General features: G+C 53.6%; 1 protein-coding gene across 1 annotated transcript; it reads right to left on the reverse strand.

The window, feature by feature from the left end:
- Positions 1-149: 149 nt before the first annotated feature.
- On the reverse strand, positions 150-15,305 carry EPHA1 (EPH receptor A1). Its single transcript, XM_052638703.1, has 18 exons — positions 15,215-15,305; positions 14,137-14,204; positions 9,197-9,478; positions 7,824-8,229; positions 7,431-7,586; positions 6,768-7,112; positions 6,509-6,636; positions 6,112-6,262; positions 5,563-5,659; positions 5,277-5,344; positions 4,397-4,522; positions 3,349-3,534; positions 3,119-3,180; positions 2,788-2,994; positions 2,468-2,617; positions 2,018-2,211; positions 317-472; positions 150-235 (listed from the first exon to the last, which is right to left on the reverse strand). Exons 1-18 carry the CDS (start codon positions 15,303-15,305, stop codon positions 157-159), a joined length of 2,952 nt encoding a protein of 983 aa, XP_052494663.1. The 3' UTR covers positions 150-156.
- Between the last annotated feature and the right edge of the window lie 5,393 nt (positions 15,306-20,698).

The raw sequence follows: 20,698 nt of genomic DNA on the forward strand, positions 1-20,698 counted from the left end.
CCCAACCTCCCTTTTTAAAACAAAGAGACTTCAGAGAGCTTCAGAGGCAGTTCCTCGGGAAGCAAGCAGGAGCAGCACCGACATCCTGTGTCTGGCGGGTCGAGGGACCTGGGTCCCATCCTTGCTCCCTGAGGACAGGGAAGGGGAGGGGAAGGCTCAGTCCTTGAAGCCCTGAATACTGTAAAGAATGCGCTTCTGGTGGCCCGGGAGCGTGATCCCCATCTGCACCAGGTCCCTGTGGGCAAGGAGAGGGGCTGGGTGAGTGCTGGGGCTCCATTCCCAGCGGCCCCGCCCTGCCCGGCCCCAGGGTCCTCACTCGGCCGTCAGGTCCAGCACGCACTCCATGGTGTCCAGCCCGGCGGAGCGGAAGTGCAGGGCATAGCGCTTCATTCGGATGGACTCCAGCCACTCGGCCACGCTCCGGTAGGGGATCCCGTCGGAGCCGCTCAAGCTGGGCAGGCGAAGGGTCACCCTGCGGGGCGTGGGGGGGACCCCTTAGTTGCACGCAATGGGAGACGCAGGACTTTCCTGAAACTGGGGCTCAGCCTCCGTGCCTGTGCGGCTGGTCTGCAAGCCGGGTGTCTGACACAGATTATATAGACTTTGCGGGTTAGCCCGGCCATTGTCTCTGAACCCATTTCCTGGCCTGTTGCCTGGCAACAGCTACAGGGCAGGCTGACAGTCGTGCGGCACTGACAGACCTGGGGACAAGAGGCAGTTTTGGAGGTCCAGACAAGGGACCACCGGCCCACCAGCACTCCAGTGGCCAGCTCTGGGCAACTGATGGGGGCCGGTTAAGACGCCAGGATCAAGTATCCCGGTTGAGAGGAAGCAGGAGGTGGAGAACAGAGGCCCCGGAAGGTGGATGTAGCCTCGCCTTTTCTCAGGGTGGCGCCTGGGAGTTCTGGGAGCAGCCCCCAGCTTGCCACCTCCAACCTTGTCTGTTATTCTTGCACTCTGACCCCCACAATACAATGAGTGTTCCTGTTCTAAAGCCAGCTGGGGCCAAAAACCATTAGCAAAGTAAATCTGCTGGGGGGAAAATATCCAACATTCCAGAAAGATTAGCACATGCAGTCTCCAGTGCACGAGGGAGTTGTGCTCCAAAAAGATAGTTTCAAAAGTTGGAACTGGGAGCACGTTTTCTCCCAGAAACAAGGTTATATATGGCGGTCTGATACAGAGGCCAGCACAGCAGAGTTGCTTCACCCGATAAAGCATTTGAAGCCGTGCCTGTTTCTCCCATCTCACCCCTGCAACCAGTCGATCCTCTATTCTGGCACAGTTTTCGGTAAAATACATTTCTGACCATGTCCCTCCCATGGACAGTTAAAAAAAAAAAAATTGGTCAGGATCAAGTCCAAACTTCTCTGCACCCTGCATTATTTGCAGCTGACACACCCTCAGCTCCCCAACCCTTGCTGTCTATATGACCTGGGAGCCTTCCCAGACCTCACAAGGTTGCCTCTCTCAGTCAGGACATGCATCCCCCCACTGGCTCTTGTCGGTTTCTCTGTCTTCCCTTCCCCATTCTCAGGGACCAAGCCCCCTGGAGCAGGTAGCAGGTTGGCAGCCACTTGCATAAACTTTCTCTCTCAGTGTGCTTGCTTCCTGTGCTGCGCTTGGTCGCTCAGTCACATCCGACTCTTTGCAACCCTGTGGACTGTAGCCCACCAGGCCCCTCTGTCCCTGGGGATTCTCCAGGCAAGAATACTGGAGTGGATTGCCATGCCCTCCTCCATGGGATACCCCCAACCCAGGGATCGAACCCAGGTCTCCTGCATTGGCAGGCAGATTCTTTGCCACTTGAGCCACCAGAGAAATCTCCATCAAACTAGAGCTATCAAGGCTGAGACACTGTACCTCCTCCATCAGAGCAGACTCTTCTCGAAAGTACAGACTGGAATCCTGCCTCTATGCCTGACTCTTGGGAGCTCCACAGGCCCGGCGCTCGGTGCATGTGGCTGCTGCCTGTTTCCATTCTCCCAGACCTACGCTCCCCACCCAGCGTGGTTACCTGGGATCAAAGTTGGCAATGGTTCGCAGGGAGTGGGGGTTGGTGTGCAGATGCTCCAGCTGTGCCTTCAGGCGGTGGAAGGGGGGCCGACGGGCACGGTCGTAGGCCCAGCAGTTCTTCATGAGTTCATAGAGGGGGGCAGGGCAGTCCATGGGCGGCGGCAGCCGGTACCCATCCTCAATGCTCTTCATTACCTACAGCGAGGAGGAGGGCAGGAAGCTAGCCTGGCAGCCCAGGAAGAATACCTCTGCACACAAGATCATTGCCACAGAGCCTCTGAACCCTCTGACCAGAGTGGGCGTGGTCAAGACAGCAGGGCATGAGGTGAAGGGGACCAGAGAGGATAGGAATGCAGATAAAGGGTGAGAAAGAAAAAATCAGGGTATTTGTAGGAAAGGGCCGTGGAGGATCTGGGGAGAGGACGGGAGGTGTGAGAAACACCAGGCTCACCTCCTGATTGCTCATCTCCCCATAGGGCTTGTCCCCGAAGCTGAGCACCTCCCACATCACGATCCCAAAGCTCCACACGTCGCTGGCTGTGGTGAAGATCCGGTGGGCGATGGCTTCCGGGGCTGTCCAACGGATGGGGATCTTCCCTCCCTAACAGGGCACGTGGGGCAGAAAGCTGAGGAGTCCCAGCACTGAAGGGCATGGGAGGCTACCGTGTCCCCGTGACCATGCCTCTTGTGCCCTGTATGCACTGACTGCTGTGCGTACAGTGTGTAGTTGTGGGTGTGACTGTGTATGCGATAGGCGCATAAGGCTCTAACCTGGGTTTCATAGGTGCCGTCGAAGTTGTCCAGGAGGCGGGTCAGGCCAAAGTCAGACACCTTGCAGCACAGGTTCTGACTCACCAAGATGTTCCTGGCGGCCAGGTCCCGGTGGACATAATTGTGGTCACTGAGGTAGTTCATGCCGGATGCTATGCCCTGCAGCATGGCCACCAGCTGCCCAGGCACTAGCTGGTCCTCCCGCTCCTGCGGCAGGGAGTGGGCGAAGTCAGGGGCTGGGCCGGGTCTCCTCTTCCCAGAACCGGGGTCCGTGCCTGGGCGGGGCTCTGTGGCCAGTCCCCTTTCCCAGCTGGCCCTGTACCCTCCTCACCCTTAGGAAGGCATCCAAGGCTCCATTCTCCATAAACTCCGTGATGATCATGATGGGTTTTCCTGAGACACAAAGCACACATCACCCCAGCAGCCTCCACCCCTTCTGCACCCAGAACCAGACTTCCTGCCTCTGAGAGCACAGCCGCCCTCCACTTCCAGTGGTCTCAGCCCTCCTCTCCCACCCCCTCCCCTGGCCCCTGCAGCTCTCTCGGACCCCACCCCTCATACTCTTTGTGACCACGCCTTCCAGGTGCAGAATGTGCGGGTGATTGAACTGGCCCATGATAGTCGCCTCTCGAAGGAAGTTCCACCACTGGCCATCGGGAGATGTGTCTTTCAAGGTCTTAATAGCCACAGTCTTGCAATCCTGGCTGGGGAGTCTCAGGGACCCCCGATACACTTCCCCAAACTCTCCTGGGTGGCAAGAAAACAGGGTCACGGCCGGATACACTGTCAGGCTCCCGAGGGGGACAGGCAGCGACCTCCCCAGTCCTCCAGTTCCCTTTTCTTCTCTGGCCCAGAGGATCAGAACCATGGTGTACCCTCCTCCCTGAGACAGGGCTGGGCTGTACTTCCCACGGCCGGGCGGGAGCCTGAAACAGGAGGGCAGCCCTGTAAACTATTTAGCGCGGCCTCCCCACCTAGCACAGTTCCGGTGCTCAGCAGACACTGGGCACGGGGGCACCGTGCGGTGGGGCTGGACTGTGTTCACGAAGGGCAGGCTGGTCAGGGTCAGTACACAAGTGACTGGGGAAGCTGACCACTGCCGCCTCTCTTCCGCAAGCTCCTCCGGTCACAATTCGGCCAGCTTGGCTACACAATCGGCCAAGACACTGCCGAGCTTTGTTCTCTGTTCAGATCCATTTCCCCTGGTGACCCAAGGGATCAGGGCAGCCCAAGGACACTGGGCCCCTGGTGGGGTGGAATGCGGGAGGCCCTGAGTCCCTCCCACATTTGGGAACCTTCTGAGAAGAGCCTGAGCCTGGGCACAGTGACCCTCTCTCTTGACAGAGATGATGTGTCTAATGCTCTTGATCAGAAATTCCACAATCACAGAGACAGATGGTGCAGGAGGTGGGGGCTGCTCCAGGACACCTGATAAGGGGGTTACAACGTGAACACAGTGGTTTCAGGACACAGGGTACAATGGGGAGGAGACTCATCTGGGAGCTCCTGGGCCAGAGGAGGGGCCAGCTGGGCTCCGCAGGGAAGGGCCGGAAGGAAGAGGCCCGCTGGCAGCTCTGCGCTGCCACACAGAGGGGACCACAGGGCTCACCTTCCCCTATGACGGTGTCCACGACCAGCCAGGCTGGGTCGAGCTCCTGGGTGAAGTCCAGGGCTCCCTGGGCAGGGTCTTCATACGCCTGGAGGTCAACGTAAGGCTTCAGCCACAGCTTGTCCTCTGCAGGCGGAAAAGGGTGGACTCAGCCCAACTCCAGGGGCTCAGGGGTACTGGTTCAGGAGGGGCCAGCAGTGAAAGACAGTGAAGTGAAAGAGAGTCTCCTCCCTCAGCAATTAAGCCTCCATAGCCCAGTCACTCCTCCTGTGTCTGCATGCAAAGCTTGTGTGTCCTCGCCTCCCAGGGACCAGAGCAGCAGGCAGGAAGGCAGACGCGAAACGTGTTCATGGCCTCGAGTGACCCAATCTTCCCGAGGATCCTTGACCCTAAGTCCTTGCCTCCCTCCTCCCCACAGCTCACCACCCCGCTCCGGTCACTCACAGCTCATTCACATTCCCAGACAAGCCTGGCTCCTGCCCCGTGACCTGGATGGGCCCCAGACTCCCCCTTTGGTGAGGTACCTAACGAGGTGACCAGTGGGAAGCCCACATGCCTGGAAGGAGCCTTTTCCTCCCTCCCGGCCTCAGCCCACAGACCCGGCCAGGCAGGGCAAGGAAGGCGGCCCAGACCTGGGCATTTCCGTACGGTAACTCTGACAGCTCACAGGTAATTGCACAGAGCCTCTGGGGGACTATTAGTACAGAGTTAATTAACCAAAGTTAATTAAGGAGTGAAACACCACAGCCCCGGAGACAGCAGAGCCCACTCATGCCCCCAGAGCTGCGCTAGCAAATCTGGGTCCCTGGGTCCCGTCCTAGGAGCACCTCCCAACACGCATGCTCACACAAATATGTGCACACAGGTGCTCCCGGCTCACCTCGGTCCCCATCAGCGACACGATCTCGCTGCCTCTGCTGCCTCTGGTGCCGTTGCCGCTGAGCTCTCCTGTCGGGGTGGGGACCAGGGTCTTCAGAGGTCCAGGACCACCTCAGAGGCCCAAATGCTCTTTAGCTGAGCCCTCCCCAGAAATAACAGGGGGTGGGAGGGGACACAGGAGTTTTGGGACTAGGGGGTGGGAAGGCTGTTGGGACTGCATTCAGGAGCTTCTGCCTGGGCACAGGGGACCCAGGGTGGGGAGGGGAATTGGGGCACAGGAGAAACACCTGGAACGGAAGACCAGCATCCCGAGCAGCAGAGCTACGCCCAGCAGCAGCCCGAAGATGATGGCCACGATCTCGCCTCCAGTCAGGACACTGGAAACTGCAGGCACACGGGGTGAAGACGTCGGGGGGTGCTTAGGGCCCCCAGGAATGATGGAGGTTAAAAGGGCACATGCAGGGGGGTATGCATCCCCCAACCAGGGAGATGGGTATGGGTGTGGGTGAGAAAGCCTGTGAGAAGGGCCCCATCCAGGGACCATCAGCTTGGGCTGCCAGCCAGTGGCCCCTGACCTGAGAGGTTAGGAGACTGGACCGATGCCGGCTGGCAGTATATGGCATTAGGATGTATGTCTGAGAAGAAGGTGTGGTGTGAGTCTGTATGGAGCTGTCCACCCAGGAAGCTTCTGTGTGTGCGTGTGTGTGCGTGCGTGCGTGCGTGTGTGTGTGTGTGTGTACAGGAAGGAGGTCACTAACCGGAACAGGGTCTGAGAAGCCTCAGGGGGATGACAGGTGCGTGTGTGTCTGGGACAGAACACAGAATAACCCACTGACCTGGTGGGCTGGTCCGAAACTCATGGTCAGCGGAGAAGGGGCCGGGGCCCAGAGGGGTCACCATGCGGACTCTGACGATGTACGTGGTGTCGGGCTGCAGTTCTGTCAGCAGGACTCTGGGCTCTAGAACCATCTGGTACCGCTCTTCATCCTGCAGATGGGGGTGCTCATGTTATCTGGGCCATGCCACACCAGACCTGGTGGAGGAGATGGGCAGTCCTGGGAACATGCGGGAGGGGAGGCTGGGGAATGGTCAGGGCAGGGCTCTTGACGGGATTCTGCCCTGAGACAGCCACACAGGTCACTGCGGGCTGTCTTCTCCCATCCTGCACCCCAGGCTAGGAAATGTCAGGTGCGTCCAGGCACGGACATTGGAGATGTTTAGTCGCATTCTCACCTGGTTCAGCACGTGCAGCTCGTAGCTGAGGTTCCCCCCGGGGCTGCGGGGCCGAGACCCCGCCCAGGTCAGCTCCAGCTGCCGTGGTGCCTTCTTCACCAGTCTCAGGGACAAGCCTGACAGGGACTCTGTGAGTTCAGAGGGAGGAAATCACTTAAGTAGCTTCTGTTGGCTTCTCACCCATCAACTTGTCCCCATGGTCCTATGCTCCCCCTACTCCCCATCTTCTCCAGGCCTTGCTGGCCCACAGGCCCCTCACCTGCAGACCCCATGTTGATGCTGAGTGAGGCGCTGGCAGGCTTGGAGGCACCCAACCCCGACACGCCATTCTGGGCTTCCACGGTGAAGGTGTAGTTGGCGTGGGGGTCGAGGCCGTCCACACGCACTGAGGATGCTGTCAGCCCGCTAGGGCCTGCAGAGAAGCGCACACCTGCCCCGCAGGGCTGGCAGGGCCCCCCATCCAGCGCTGCTCCCTGACACTGAGAACACTCCACGTTGTATCTGATATCTTCGCGTTCCCCGAGGTCTGCTGGGGGTTCCCAGCGCAGGGAGAGCTGAGTCCCTGAAATGGAGAAGCTCAGATTTCGGGGGGTTGAGGGGGGACCTATGAGAAAAGACAGGCCATCAGTAGGGGCCAGCGTTGCTCTCTCCCCAAGCTGCTGGCTCACAGCCTCCTCCCAACACCCTGATTCTCAAAGTCCTCCGAAGTTCCTGCCAGATATGATTCCTAGTGAGGAAAAGGTAGCTTAACTGCACCTCTGTGCTCTCCTAGGAGAGCAGGGGTGCGGGCTGAGGGCATTAAGTGGCTGGCACCCTGGATGGTCCCAGTATCTTATAGGCTCTGGAAAGTTCTGACTCCAACACAGGCTTAGCCACAGTCCTGCACCCCCTCACAGCCAGCCAGGCCCTGGCCCCGACTCACGTGCGCATGCAGCATGGGGCCCCTCCCCAGGAGCTCGGTAGTGCCCACTCTCACAGGCACATTCCGTGGCCCCTTCAGCCTCGGCTGTGCTATGTTGGGGGCACTTGAGACACTGGGGCGCATCCACGTCACTCCGATAGGAGCCGCTCGGGCAGGCTGGAGAGAGAACGCCACAGAGCCAAGATTGTCCAGCATTTTACAGGCAGAATCATATCCCTCCCTCCAATCCTTTGTGCTAGAAATACCCCGGCACGTGTCTCCCTAGGGCCGTTGAACACTCAGTGTAAAAGTCAACTGAGATGGAGCGTCGGCTTCCTTCTGGCCCTTGGCATCCGGGAGTCCCTCCCACAAGGGGCCCCTGCAGGTTCTCCCCACCTCCTCAAGTCTTCTTACCAAGGCATTCTTCAGCATCGCTGCTGCCCTCCTCATACCCAGGCTCACAGTGGCACCGCCCCACCGGTACCAACCACTCGCCATCAGGGCTGCAGTGCATGAGGGGCGCACCCGAGGGGCCAGGGCTGATGTGCGCGTGGGGCAGGCAGGTCCCTGCCACTTCGGCCAACCCCCCAGGTCCAGGCAGAGTGTCGGGGAATCGGGCCAAGCCATGCACAGTCTCAGGGCAGCGCTGGTAGAAGACCCGGACGGACACCAGGGCCACGCAGGCACCCGGGTTGTGGAAGGCGAGGTAGAGGCCTCGGCGGGTCAGGCGGCCCAAGGAGCAGCGCTCCACGTTCATCTTCACGGCTCTGGATGCGAGGTCTCGGACGGTGAAGCTCTGGTCGGCAGCCACCGTGGTTACCTGGGAAGGAGGTAGGGGATGAGGGAGCAAGGCAAAGTCGTGCTTCACTCCCACATCGCAGAAGCGACTGCTTGCTTGACACTTCACAATTTATACAGCCATCAACGGAAGGCTGATCATGTGGCAGCTACTGAACCAAGCATTTTTATGTGCATTAATCCTGCAAGGTGGAATGGATCACCTCCCCATGTGACAGATGAAGAAATTAAGGCCAAGAGAAGAAGAAGAAACGTGGATAAAATCACCCAGCTACCACCTGGTGGGGCTGGGATGGGAACCCAGGCTTTAGGACGCTACAGCTCTGCTACTTCCCACTATTCACAAGTGTTCCCAACCTCAGTGGCAATGAAGTGATCAGTTATAAAGTGCGTCATCGTTCATTTCTTACTAATAACCAACTTTACAACAGCTGCTCTTTGGAAAAAAACATGAGAGTACATCCTGTAATAATATGCTCCCTTTTCTTTCGCATTCCAGTATGTTTTCTTGGGTAGGAAAGAAAGGGAAAAGATTAGAGAGTGGCCTGCAGAGAACTGTCTTCTTACACAACTCCTCTAGGTACACTTATGGGCGTGTCACACAGCTGCGGTGAGCACCGATGTAAAAAGTCCAAATACCTCTCCCCTGCCCCCACCATGCCATGCTCTTATCTCAATGGATGCTCATAAAGGCCTCCAAAATAGATGAGGCTGGCACTCATTAATAATAATAAAATATTTTTATCACCATTTCAAGACAAGGAAAAGCTCAGAGAGGTTAAGTGACACTCCCTGTGTTGGGACACAGCTGAAAAGGTACTCGAATTCAGCCCTTCTGATTTCTAGTCCCATATTCTTTTTGTTATTCCACACCTACACCCTCTTCCCGTTTTTGCCACCTTCTCTCTTTCTGAGCAGAACAGGGTCATGGAAGGGAGTGGGGCAAGGATGAGCATCAGGGCTGAAATGGCCACGAGGGGCAGGAGCACCTTCTGGAACAGGGGCCGCCGGAGCTGAATGCCCACGTCCTGGTCACTCTCCATGTACAGGAGGTTGAAGGTTTCCTTGCAGCCCAAAGGCCCTGCTTCCCCAGGGAAACTCTTGCAGTCCCGCACGGTAAACTGCAACTCCACGTGGACGCGTGAGGCCTCCTCTCCCCGGTAGATCCAATTGGTGCGAAGCCAGTGGTCAGTATCTCTGCCTTCTTCCACGGGGCAGTCCTGGTACATGTACAGGGGTGTCCCGTTCAGTATCTGCTGTACCTCACTCCACTGTGAGAGGAAAATCAGAGTCAGCCCCCAAGTCATCAACACCTACTCCCCAGATACTCACTTTCTAGAGTGGAGGCAAGGAAGCTGGTGTCAGAGCTGTACAGGTTCACACTTCTTGTCCTGCTCTCTCTCAACCCCCAAGCACCAGGATAGTAGGGTAACTGCTTAAGATTGGGGACTTATTTGGATATAGCATACGCAAGACAATGGGCTTCCTAGGCGGTGCTAGTGGTAAAGAACTCTCCTGCCAATGCAAGAGATGCAGGTTCAATTCCTGGGTCAGGAAGATCCCCTGGAGGAGGGCATGACAACCACTCCAGTATTCTTGCTTGGAAAATCCCAGGGACAGAAGAGCCTGGCGGACTATGGTCCAAAGGGTTGAAAAGAGTCGGACATGACTGAAGCGGCTTAACACATGTGCAAGACAACACCTCCTTAACAATCCTGGCTGGCCGGCCCTGGACCCTTCAGTGAGCCCACTCCAACTCTAAGAGTATGAGTACCATTTTCACCTATTTCATCAGCAAAGCTGTCAGATAACCCAAAGGCAGATTTTGGTAGCAAAAGCTCATTCACAGACTCTTTCTGCCTATTTGTTCAGAGGAGGGGAGACTACATATGACATGAAGGCTCCTGACTTCTGGAGGGCAAGAGTAAGCATAGAACCCTTCTACATGAGGGAATCTCATCCTCTCCAATGTTCCTTCCAGTTATGGCCACTATCAAAATCAACAATGGAAAGAGCTGGTTGGACTCCTAGACATCATCCAGTTCACATTCCTTAACTCTTTTAACATTAAAAAAATGTTTAATCTTGGTAATAATAATGATGGCCCGCACTAATACAGTGCTCATCAAGGGCCAGTCACTCTTTTAAGCATTTTGGGTGAAGAAGCTGAGTAACAGTTCAGTTAAAGGACTTACTTGCTCAAGGCATCAGCTATTAAGAGGAGGAGCTGGGAGGTGCACCCAGGGATTCTAGGCTCCAGAGTTCATGCTCTTAATCATCATGTTTCTATGTGCTTATTATAAAAAGCCAAAGAATAAAAACCTACATAAAATAAAAAGTGAAATTCTTCTCATCCATCCACCCATTCTTAACAACCTGGAATAAAGCTTCCCAGATAATTTTCAGTGCTTCTAGAGAAATACTTGAATGTTTTCTCCTGCGCATGTTTTTCATGGTTTTTTAAACATATACATTTCATTTTATAACCTACTTTTTGCTTTTAACAAATAGTCTTTGAAAGATATCCACAACAGTGTGTGCTGTTGCTGCTGCTGCTAAGTCGCTTCAGTCGTGTCCAACTCTGTGCGACCCCATAGACGGCAGCCCACCAGGCTCCCCCGTCCCTGGGATTCTCCAGGCAGGAACACTGGAGTGGGTTGCCATTTCCTTCTCCAATGCATGAAAGTGAAAAGTGAAAGTGATGTTGCTCAGTCATGCTGATTCTTAGCAACCCCATGGACTATAGCCTACCAGGCTCCTCCGTCCATGGGATTTTCCAGACAAGAGTACTGGAGTGGTCGCCATTGCCTTCTCCGGCAACAGTTTATAGATCTACCTAATTCTTTTCAGCAATTCATAAAATAGTATCTCATTGTATGGATGCACCATAATCTATATAATTATTTACCTATTGTTGGATATTTAGGTAACTTCTAGCTTTTTAAAAAAAATTTTAAGTAAATATGTTTAGATTTATATGATTTCTATAGAACTACTATATATCCAAATTGTCCTTCACAGAGGCTTTATCAGCTTACACGTCCACAGTGCAGGAGGTGCATTTTCTCAAAACTTCATTAACACTGGACATTAATGAGCTTTTTACTTTTGGCCAATCTTATGGACAAAACAGCTTCTGGCCATTTTAATTTACCTTTCTTTGGGGAGGAGGTTGTGGCATTTTTCTTTTGTTCACTGTCTATGGGTCTTTTTATGCAGTTATGTTTTTATAACTTTGCCCAATATTCTACTGTCATCTTTCGAATCCTTTCAGTATCCAGTTGGATAAGCTTTTTTTTTTCTACATTACAGATACTATCCATTTGTTTGAAATGCATATTTCATATATTTTCTCCATCATACCATTTAATTTTGCTAACGATGTCTTTAAAATTTTTTACATAATAACATTTTTTTCTTCTTTCCTTTTTCTGTGTTATGTAAATATTTTGCTTGGGAAGCTCTCCCATCCCAAATTATAAAGATCGTCTACATTTCTCCTAACATTCTTATAGGTTTGGTTTTTAGGTTTAGATTTAAGCTTCGTAGAATTTATTTTTTTGTGTATAGTGGGCTTCCCGGGTAGGGCTAGTGGTAAAGAACCCACCTGCCAATGCAGGAGATGTAGGAGACATGGGTTCAATCCCTGGGTTGGGAAGATCCCCCGGAGAAGGGAATGGCAACCCACTCCAGTATTCTTGCCTGGAAAATTCTATGGACAGAGGAGCCTGGCAGGCTCCAGTCCATGGGGTCGCAAAGAGTCGGACACTGAGCGACTGAGCACATAGTGTGAAGATGTAACTTTACTTTCTTCCTTTAAAAAATTAGGGACACTGAATTGTCAGTTTATCAACTAGGCTATACCTTGCACATTGATTTGCAATTCCAATGTTATCACAGACTAAAATCTCAAGTATGCAGGTTTGTTTGGGGACTTTCTATTCTGTTGCATTGACCTGAATATTCTTGTGCAATACCAAGTGTTTTAATTATAACTGATGTATAGTATGTTCTGATATCTGGTAGGACAAGTTTTCTATTTCATTATTCTTCTTTTTCAAAAGAATTCTCAGCCATTCTCAAGTATATTCTCTGCTAGATGAATTTTTAAGAAGCACTCAAATTCTATAAAATATTTCAGTGATATTTTGGCTGCAACCCCCTTATTGTATAAAGAAGAGACTGAGGCCCATAGCAAGCTCACTTTCCCGAGGATTTTAATTACTACTTGCAGTGTTGGAAAAGGTGAGGAAAAGTGCCATGAACTTAAAAGTTCGGGGTGGTGTGGTGCAGGCGCAGAAGTATACGTCGCTGTGAGGCACGTATTTTTTGTATTAGGGTAGGGGGTTCAAAGATAGAACAAGGGGTATCCCGGCTACAGCGACGGCAGGCAGCAAGGGCCTGTTCTTAGGGAGCTGTGATGGGGAAGCCGGAGTGGAAAGCTTAGGGTAGAGGTCAGGTGGAAAGGTGGTGGGTGGTTAACGCACAGCTCATTAGCTAGACTGCCAGGCCTGCAGCTGGAGCCAAGAGAACCAGATGTTTGCAGCTGTAACTCGCTTCCCTTGGTTCCAGCAGTGACAGATGTGGGAGAAGCAGCTGCCTGGGATCCACAGCAAGGATCCTTTCACTTATCACTCTGGTTGCTGGCTGCTACATAGGTCTGCTCTGGGGAGGCTGAATCTGAATGTGTGTGTGTGTGTTTTGAAAAGACGGGGAGGGATGGAAGGGACACAGCAGACAGTGGAAATGTGCCTGCTGCTGTCTTCTTGCCTTCCTAGTACAAAGCTGTTTAGCCTGAGCTGCGAAAAGGGCCTTGCTTCCACTCCAGCCCAGTTAGGGGAGACTTATTTGGGTGGGGAGTGGCAGGGGTAGCCCCTGGGAGCCTGCAGACGGCCCTGCAGCCCTCACTGTGGAGTGGTGAGCTGGTTTATGAGATGCGGCACCTATTAGAACTGGCCTACTCCAGGATTTTCCGAGCAGCCCCTCCTGTAGGATACCTTATGATTTAGTCTATTAATTCTAATTACAGGCCACTCCACGGGAGAGCCCAGAGTGGAGCCAGGACCCTGCGATCCAGAGGGAAAGAAACCAAGTAACCCCAATGCCAGAAATGAAGGCTGGATTCCTACTGCTGTAGGAAAGAAAAAGGGACACCCAGAGAACAGAGTCCAGGTTCAGAGGGCAGAGGCCTGAGGCCAGAGTCCTGGAGGCTGTGGCGCTTGTGGAGACTCCTGTGGTCCCAGGCCCAGCTCCGCTGAGTGGCAGCTTCGCTCTGGGACTCACAGGATCCTTCCTCTGCTCACTGGGTCTTTGGAATATCCAACAACTTAGAATGCATGGTGTACCTGGGCTGGGGAGAACGGAAGGGCCAAGGGCTCTCTAATGGGGCAGCTTTTAACTTTGAGAGAGTCATACATGCTTTGAAGAAGGTGATGAAAACTCTGGCTCTCCTTTTCCAGACCAAAAAAAGAAAAAAAGTCCACATACAGCTACCTAACTCTGAATACTCTTTGATGGGGGCCCCTGACCCCCTGAAACCTACCTGCGCAACTCCACTGGGATGGATGGACCCCAGATTGAAGACACTCTTCTGTGTTTGGGTCTCAGCCCCCAACCATCCCAGGGATGGTCCATTCTCTTCCTAGGGGGGCTGTCACTCTCATCTTCCGCCAAGTCCTTGCAAGTATTGAGCCCTTCCTCGCTGGGGCAGGGAGAGGAGGAGCCAGGCAATGGAGCTTTCCCCATGGGGTGAAGCCTGACCCCCCCAGTCTCATTCAGGAGGCTCTGACTCACCTCCCCTCCCCTCCCCCTTCCGGAGGAGACACTTCCAGTTTTTCCAGCTCTTTTCTCCGCTCCTCCACCCACCTCACCATCCCATTTCCCAGTGGCCTTCAGCCTTGAGCCACCCCAGATGCCCCCTGACACTCACCCCATCCTCTGGGGGATCCAGGAGCCAGCCCAGCTCTTCCTGTGCCTTGCTAGTATCCATTAGAGTGACTGAAGGTGGAGAGAAAGGGGGCTGTCATCTCTGGGGGAGGCCCCACATGTGCAACTCACATTCCTTCTCCTGGGCCCATAGCCCCGAAGCTTCAGCATCCTGTACCCTCACAGCTGTAAGTTCCTGAGGTTTAGGGGAGGAAAACCTCCCAGGAAGGAGGATTGAAGAAGAGCTCCAGCGCTTAGTCTGTCTTCCTCCCGAGTGTGAAGGGAGAAAGGCAGAGTCGGGCAAGGGTTGGAAGGCTGAACCTTTGGCCAAAGTCAACGTCAGGAAGAGCAGTCCCAGCGAGGCTGGGCAGCCTCTCACTCGGTAGGGACCGTCAGGTGTAGAAATGGAGGGGCGGATGGACAAGAGAGGAGCTTGGCTGCTGGGGATTGTTGAGTGGGTGGGTAGAATGTGGACAGGGGACTCTGGAGGGGCATCCTGGGTGAGGGAGCTGCCTCCCCTTGGCAAAGGGCCTGGCCTGCCTGTAATTGAGGTGGTGGAGTGGGGTACAGGCACAGCCAAGAGTCCAGGAAGCGGGGATAGCAGGATCACAGAGCATGCAAGTGTCCACAGGAAAGGCTTGACCTCTGCAGCCGGGAGCCCCTGCACCTAACCCACCCCCAGCTGCAGGTCCCTCTGTCCCCGGGCTTAAGATGGCATAAGGGGACTTCCACCTCCGACTTCCGAAGGTTCAGATCTCTGGGTTGGGAGCCTGAGGCTGGGAGTGCTTGGGAATGGAGAGTCCCCAAGATTGCTGGGGTGGGAAGTTGCTTTCAGCAGAAACTCACTCTCCACCCCCACCCCACCCAGGAGCAAACTGCTGGCCAGAAGGGAATGGGGTGAGTGACCCGGGAAAGCAGCTGTTCGGGGTTAAAGGCCAAAGACTGGCCTGGCCAGTCGATCGCCTGGCAGCCGGGCAAAACAAGAGCACTGGAGAGGGGCTGCGAGGAGAGGGCCTCTCTGGAATGCCGGCTCCCGGAGGAGGAGGGGGTGGGGCGGGGCGGGGCGGGGCGGGGGTCTGTACCTTCCACGGCGCGCGCCCCCGGGGGCAGCGGGGCGCAGAGCAGCAGCAGCACCAGCAGCAGCCCGAGCCCCAGGGGCCAGCGCCGCTCCATGGCGCTGGGCCGGGACCTGGGACCGCGGCCCGGACGGCGGGGCCAGGTCTCGAGAACTAGGGTAGCCCGGCCGGCCGGGCGGGGGCGGGGAGGGGGCGGGGCCAACGCCCGGGGCGGAGTCCCGGCCTCACCTGGATCACCTTCTTAAAGGGACAGGAGGGCAGGAAGGAAACTTGTAAAACAGGCCATAAACTTCAAAAAAACCGGAGGCGCCTTGACCGGAACGAGACAGCGGGCGCCGCCTAGTGGGTGGGATTGGGAATCGACTTGGCTTCGTGCTCCTTTGGACCCTAAACCCATCCCTGTCTCCAACCGGCCTTTGGCCTATCTACACCCTGGTGTCCCCTCCCTTCTCCCTTTCTTCAGGGCCCAGCGCTGTAATAGACACCGGGAGGGGGAAAGCAGGGTAAAGAGACACGTCTTGATGTTCCCGTCGGGGAGGCTTAGGTGACCATCATGCAAGGCGAGGTCGGTTGGAAGCAAGTCCGGGCGGGGGCTCGGTAGGTGAGTCTTGAGGGAGGAGACTTGGGTGAGCTGGGTTTTCTGAGTGGCAGAGATTGGGCAAGGCATGAGCGAAGGCCCGAGGGCAGGGAGCCTCAAGGTGCCTCTGGGAGCGGTAAGGGACCAGTCTGACTGCTGGGCTCAGGACTATCGTCCTGGGAACCAGGCGGGAAAGGCAGGTGTGGGCCCAGGCAGGGAAGATCTTGGTAAATGCGTGAAGGAGTTTGCACGTTAGTGCACACTTTACAGAGCGATGGGAGAAACTGGTGAGGGCTTCTGAACGCAAGTGGTAACAGGAGCTACTGGTGTAGACAAACGGCCCTCGCCCCTGTTGGAGACTGTTGTTTTAGTTGCTCAATCGTGTCCCACTCTTTGGGACCCCTCGGACTGTAGTTTGCCAGGCTCCTCTGTCCATGGGGCTTCCCAGGCAAGAATACTGGAGCGGGTTGTCATTTCCTTCTCCAAGGGATCTTCCCGACCCAGGGATCAAACCCTCATCTGCATTGGCAGGCGATTTCTTTACCACTGAGCCACCTGGGAAGCCCCTGTTGGAGAGTGCCTCCCAGTATATTCAATACATGTTTTTTCAGTTTCCACTCTGCTTGCGAACAAGCTCTGAAAGCTTCAAAGAAGAATCCTTGCTCTAAACAAACTATTGTCTGAGGAGTGTTTGCAGGGGCTGGGGCATAAAGCAAGAGCAGAGATGGCTAAAGTGACAGATGGGAGGCACACATTAGGGGTGACAGTAGCTCCAGAAGGAGTGATCGCCCACTGAGGACCGGTGGTCAGTCCATGCCTGGGGCCTCCCCTTCCTGCAGCCTTCTCTGGCTCCATCTCATCTGGCTGACTCATTCATAGTTTTTCTATCGTTTGAATTGTTGCATGTTTTGGTCATCTTGGGGGAAGGGAGGTGGTGCGTTTTAGGTGCTTATTTTGTTTCAAAAAACTAATCCTTCTCATGTTTCTTTTTTTACATACAGATAAGGACAGGAGGAAAATGGCTCATAATTTCCTGGCCCAGGCTAGCCTCATTGGCATAAATAAATAAATGGAATCCAAGTACACTGGTTGGAAAATTCACATGGAACAGAAAAGAAACAAAACGGAAAGTAGAATCCTCTCTCTTCCCACCCTCCCGTTCCTGACCCCAGAGTTACCCACCATCAATCGTTTCTTATTCACCCAAGATATTTTCTCTATGGTTTTGTTGTTGTCATTCAGTCACTAAGTTGTATCCGTATCCGACTCTTTGCGACTGCAGCATGCTGGGCTCCTCTGTCCTTCACTATCTCCCAGAATTTGCTCAAATTCATGTCTTGCCCCTGTGGACACACCATCATATACCTCCCTCTAGTCTCCTTCTGCTCCCATGGCCACTCCATCCCTCAACCCAGCACATACACATGCTTTTAGAATATATATACAGAGGGAGCCATAGGATACGTAGGCTCTGCACCAGGGGCCTCTTTCTAAAGTAAAGGACTTTGGGAAAGAGGGGGAGGCTCCTGCAGGCTCCAAAGGCTCAGAGCTTTGTGATTTCAGCGGGGAGGAATGGGCGAAGGGTGCACAGCCAACAGAGGGGGGAAATGGAGCAAACTTTGGACAATCGTGCTAGGAAATAAGCCAGACTGCGGTGAGGTCATGCATGTGCTCCGTGGTGTGGTTCATTAAAGTTACAAGACCCTTGGGACTCAAGGGGGGTGGGGTGGGGGCTGCCCACGCAGGGAGAGGTGGAGTCCAGAGGAACCTGGCTTTTGTGGTCAGACTGTTTCTCTGTCCTGAGTCTGGAAGTGTTGAAGAGGGGGAAGGAAAGCCCACGTCCAGCTGCATTCAGGATGAACCCCAACTTCACAGTTCCTCATTCCCTTTGTTGTGGGAGGAGGCACGCCTTCAGTTTTGGCCTCTGTCCTTAACTAACAGTGCAGCTTTTTGGAGTCATTTCCACTCTCTGGACCTTAGTTTTCTTAGACCCAGATGATCTCTGAGACCATTTCCAGGAAAGACGATGGGATATAGAGTCAGAAGATGAACGCCAGCTCGTTCAGCCTTGTGTGTCTCTGTTTCCTTAGCTACAAAATGCGATTAACCATTCCCACCTCCTAGGGTGGATGTGATGATCCTAAGCGGAGAAAGTACTTTGCTAACTGGAAGGTGCTGAGCAAACATTACTGGGCTTGGAGAATGACAGAGGGCCAGGACTTGGCTGACCTTCTCTTACCGGCCTCCCAGGTTATTCCCAGAGTGGAACAACCACAATGACTAAGACATCAATTTTTCTTTTCTTTTAAAAGCGACCTTATTCTGGGATGCTTTGCATAAATCACACCCAACCCGAGAGTACAGGTCAATGGGTTCTGACAAATGCGTATACCCTGGTAAGCCCTAGCTCAGTCAAGTGCCAGAACACTTTCTTCACCTGAAAACATCCGTGCCCTTTGCAGTCAGGCCCACCTCTGGCTCCAGGCTTTCTCTTTTGCCTGATTTGAAGTTTCACGTAGTCTCCAGAGTCTGGTTTGCTCCCTTCAGTGTGGCGTGTATGTTATGTGTATCAGCAGTATGCTTCTCCTGTATGGATACCCTGTGATGTCAGCTAACAATGCAATGTGCAGGCCGAACAGTGTTCCCTTCCTCTGTTCTCCTGGGAGCTGTAGGCCTTTTAGTGATTAGGCCTTCCCAGAGGGATTCCTGTCCCTTCTCTCAGGTGAAGGGAACCCAAGTTATCTGGGTCTGTTCTCATTCTGCAATCAGGACGGGAAGTCTGCATGTCCCTACAGCTTGGACTTGTGTGCCCTGGCTTCTGTCTTACAGCCCAACCTTAACACCATCCTGTTGAAGTTGTTCCCTGCATACCAGCTCATCTGGCTCCTTGGGGACATTGGCATTCGGTGAGATCCACCCAGCCTGGGTCAAGGCTTTGGACATCCATAATGCTCTGGATAACATGCAGTTTAACCACGAGGGGAACCCAGTAAGCTGCCAGCGACCACTGTGACAGCATCAGTACAAGTTGGTTTATCAGATTAGGATCAGGTCCCTAGCAAGGGCCAGTGCGGATGGGGCCAAAGCAGATTTTGTTTTGGCTGCACGGGGCTGGCCTGCGCTTGTCGGCAGCCGGATCTGCAGACTGTGTGGGCAGTAGGAAAGGGAACAAACAGCCCTCTCTGTGTGGCATTCGGGCAGATTGTGCACATCTTTGATTACCAGGCTAGTTTGGCTCTTCCCTTTGCTTGTGTCTGGGCTCTTCCCCATCTGCTCTCTGATCCTGCTTTACCATCAGGTAACAGGGGCAGGATAATCATCATTACCATTTATTACAGCACCTACGCATGCTGCCAGGGCATTTCACATACATTATTTCATTTACTTCTCACACCAACCCTTTGAGGAAGGTATTATTAGTTCCATTTTATAGATGCAAAAACCCGAGGCGCTGAGATTTAAGTTACTTGTTTAAAATCACTCAGTTGCAGAGCTATTTGAACCTAGTTCTGCCTGACTCTGGGGCCCGTGGCCTCTACTCAGGGTTTCCAGAAGCAAAGAAAGTAGGGGACCCCTAAATTGCTTTACTTTCCTCCATCCCCCACTCTACCCCTGAGAACACTGAGGATTAGGTCTGCCTGTTGCCAGCTTCATACAGTGGAACCATCTGATACGTATTCTTTGGTGTCTGAGTTCTTTCATTTCCTCTGCTGTTTGTGAGATTTCTTTATGTGGTTGTGTGCTGGTTCATTCCTCTTGCTGTGTGGTATTCATGTGTCAAGAACATCTTATTTTTGAAGACCTCTTGACTTGTGGTTAAAGTTCTACACTTGAATACTGGGCAACTCCCAGTGTTTATCCGGCTTGTCTGGGTGTCTCAGAGAGAGGCTTAATCTGCCCAGAAGGTACTTCCGCTTACGAAGAAGTTTTACTAGCCTCATGGCTCCTTAATTGATTAAATACATGCAGAAGTGGTCTGTGAGCAATACCACTGAGGTCACCCCCTCTGCCTCCTACCCACCCCTGGCCCCTCCCTTCTTCCTTGTCATGTTGCCAAGAGGAAAACACCCGATGTTGTTTAAGGAGCTGTAGCTCTTTGTACCAGAAGTAGGACTGTTTCGAGATAAAAGCAGTTTGAAGTTTTCTCTGGGATGCCAGGAGCACAGCTGTCTACTAGAAAGTTCTAATATTGTTGTGTCATAGTCCCATGCTGTGCGGCTCAGTCCCTTCAGTCGTGTCCAGCTCTTTCTGACCTTATGGTCTGTAGCCCGCCGGGCTCCTCTGTCCATGGGATTCTCCAGGCAAAAATACTGGAGTGGGTTGCCAAGCCCTCCTCCAGGGGATCTTCCTGGCCCAGGGATCGAACCCTGGTCTCTTGTGTTTCCTGCATTGGCAGGCGGATTCTTTACCACTGATCCACCAGGGAAACCCTTATAGTCATGTGATCTTGGGCAAATCGTCTAGCTTTCCTGAGCCTCAACTTCCTCATCTACAAAATGGAAGAAATGGTGATCATGATGTTGGTTTTAAACTGCCGCTGCTGCTGCTAAGTCACTTCAGTCGTGTCCGACTCTGTGCAACCCCATGGATGGCTCCCCCGTCCCTGGGATTCTCCAGGCAAGAACACTGGAGTGGGTTGCCATTTCCTTCTCTACCCCATGGTAAATGAGAGTATAAATATGATATAGCACACAAAAGTTTTTTCCTGGCACCATGTAACTTAAGGATACTTCCTTTCCAATTTTGTGTGCTCCTATACAGGGTTCTTGGTGGCTCAGTGGTAAAGAATCCACCTGCCAATGCAGAAGATACAGGTTTGATCCTTGGGTTGGGAAGATCCCCTGGTTCAGAAATGGCAACCCTCTCTAGCATTCTTGCCTAGGAAACTCCATGGGTAAAGAAGCCTGGTGGGC

This window comes from Budorcas taxicolor, chromosome 4, assembly GCF_023091745.1.
Source record: "Budorcas taxicolor isolate Tak-1 chromosome 4, Takin1.1, whole genome shotgun sequence".
Lineage (NCBI taxonomy): Eukaryota > Metazoa > Chordata > Mammalia > Artiodactyla > Bovidae > Budorcas > Budorcas taxicolor.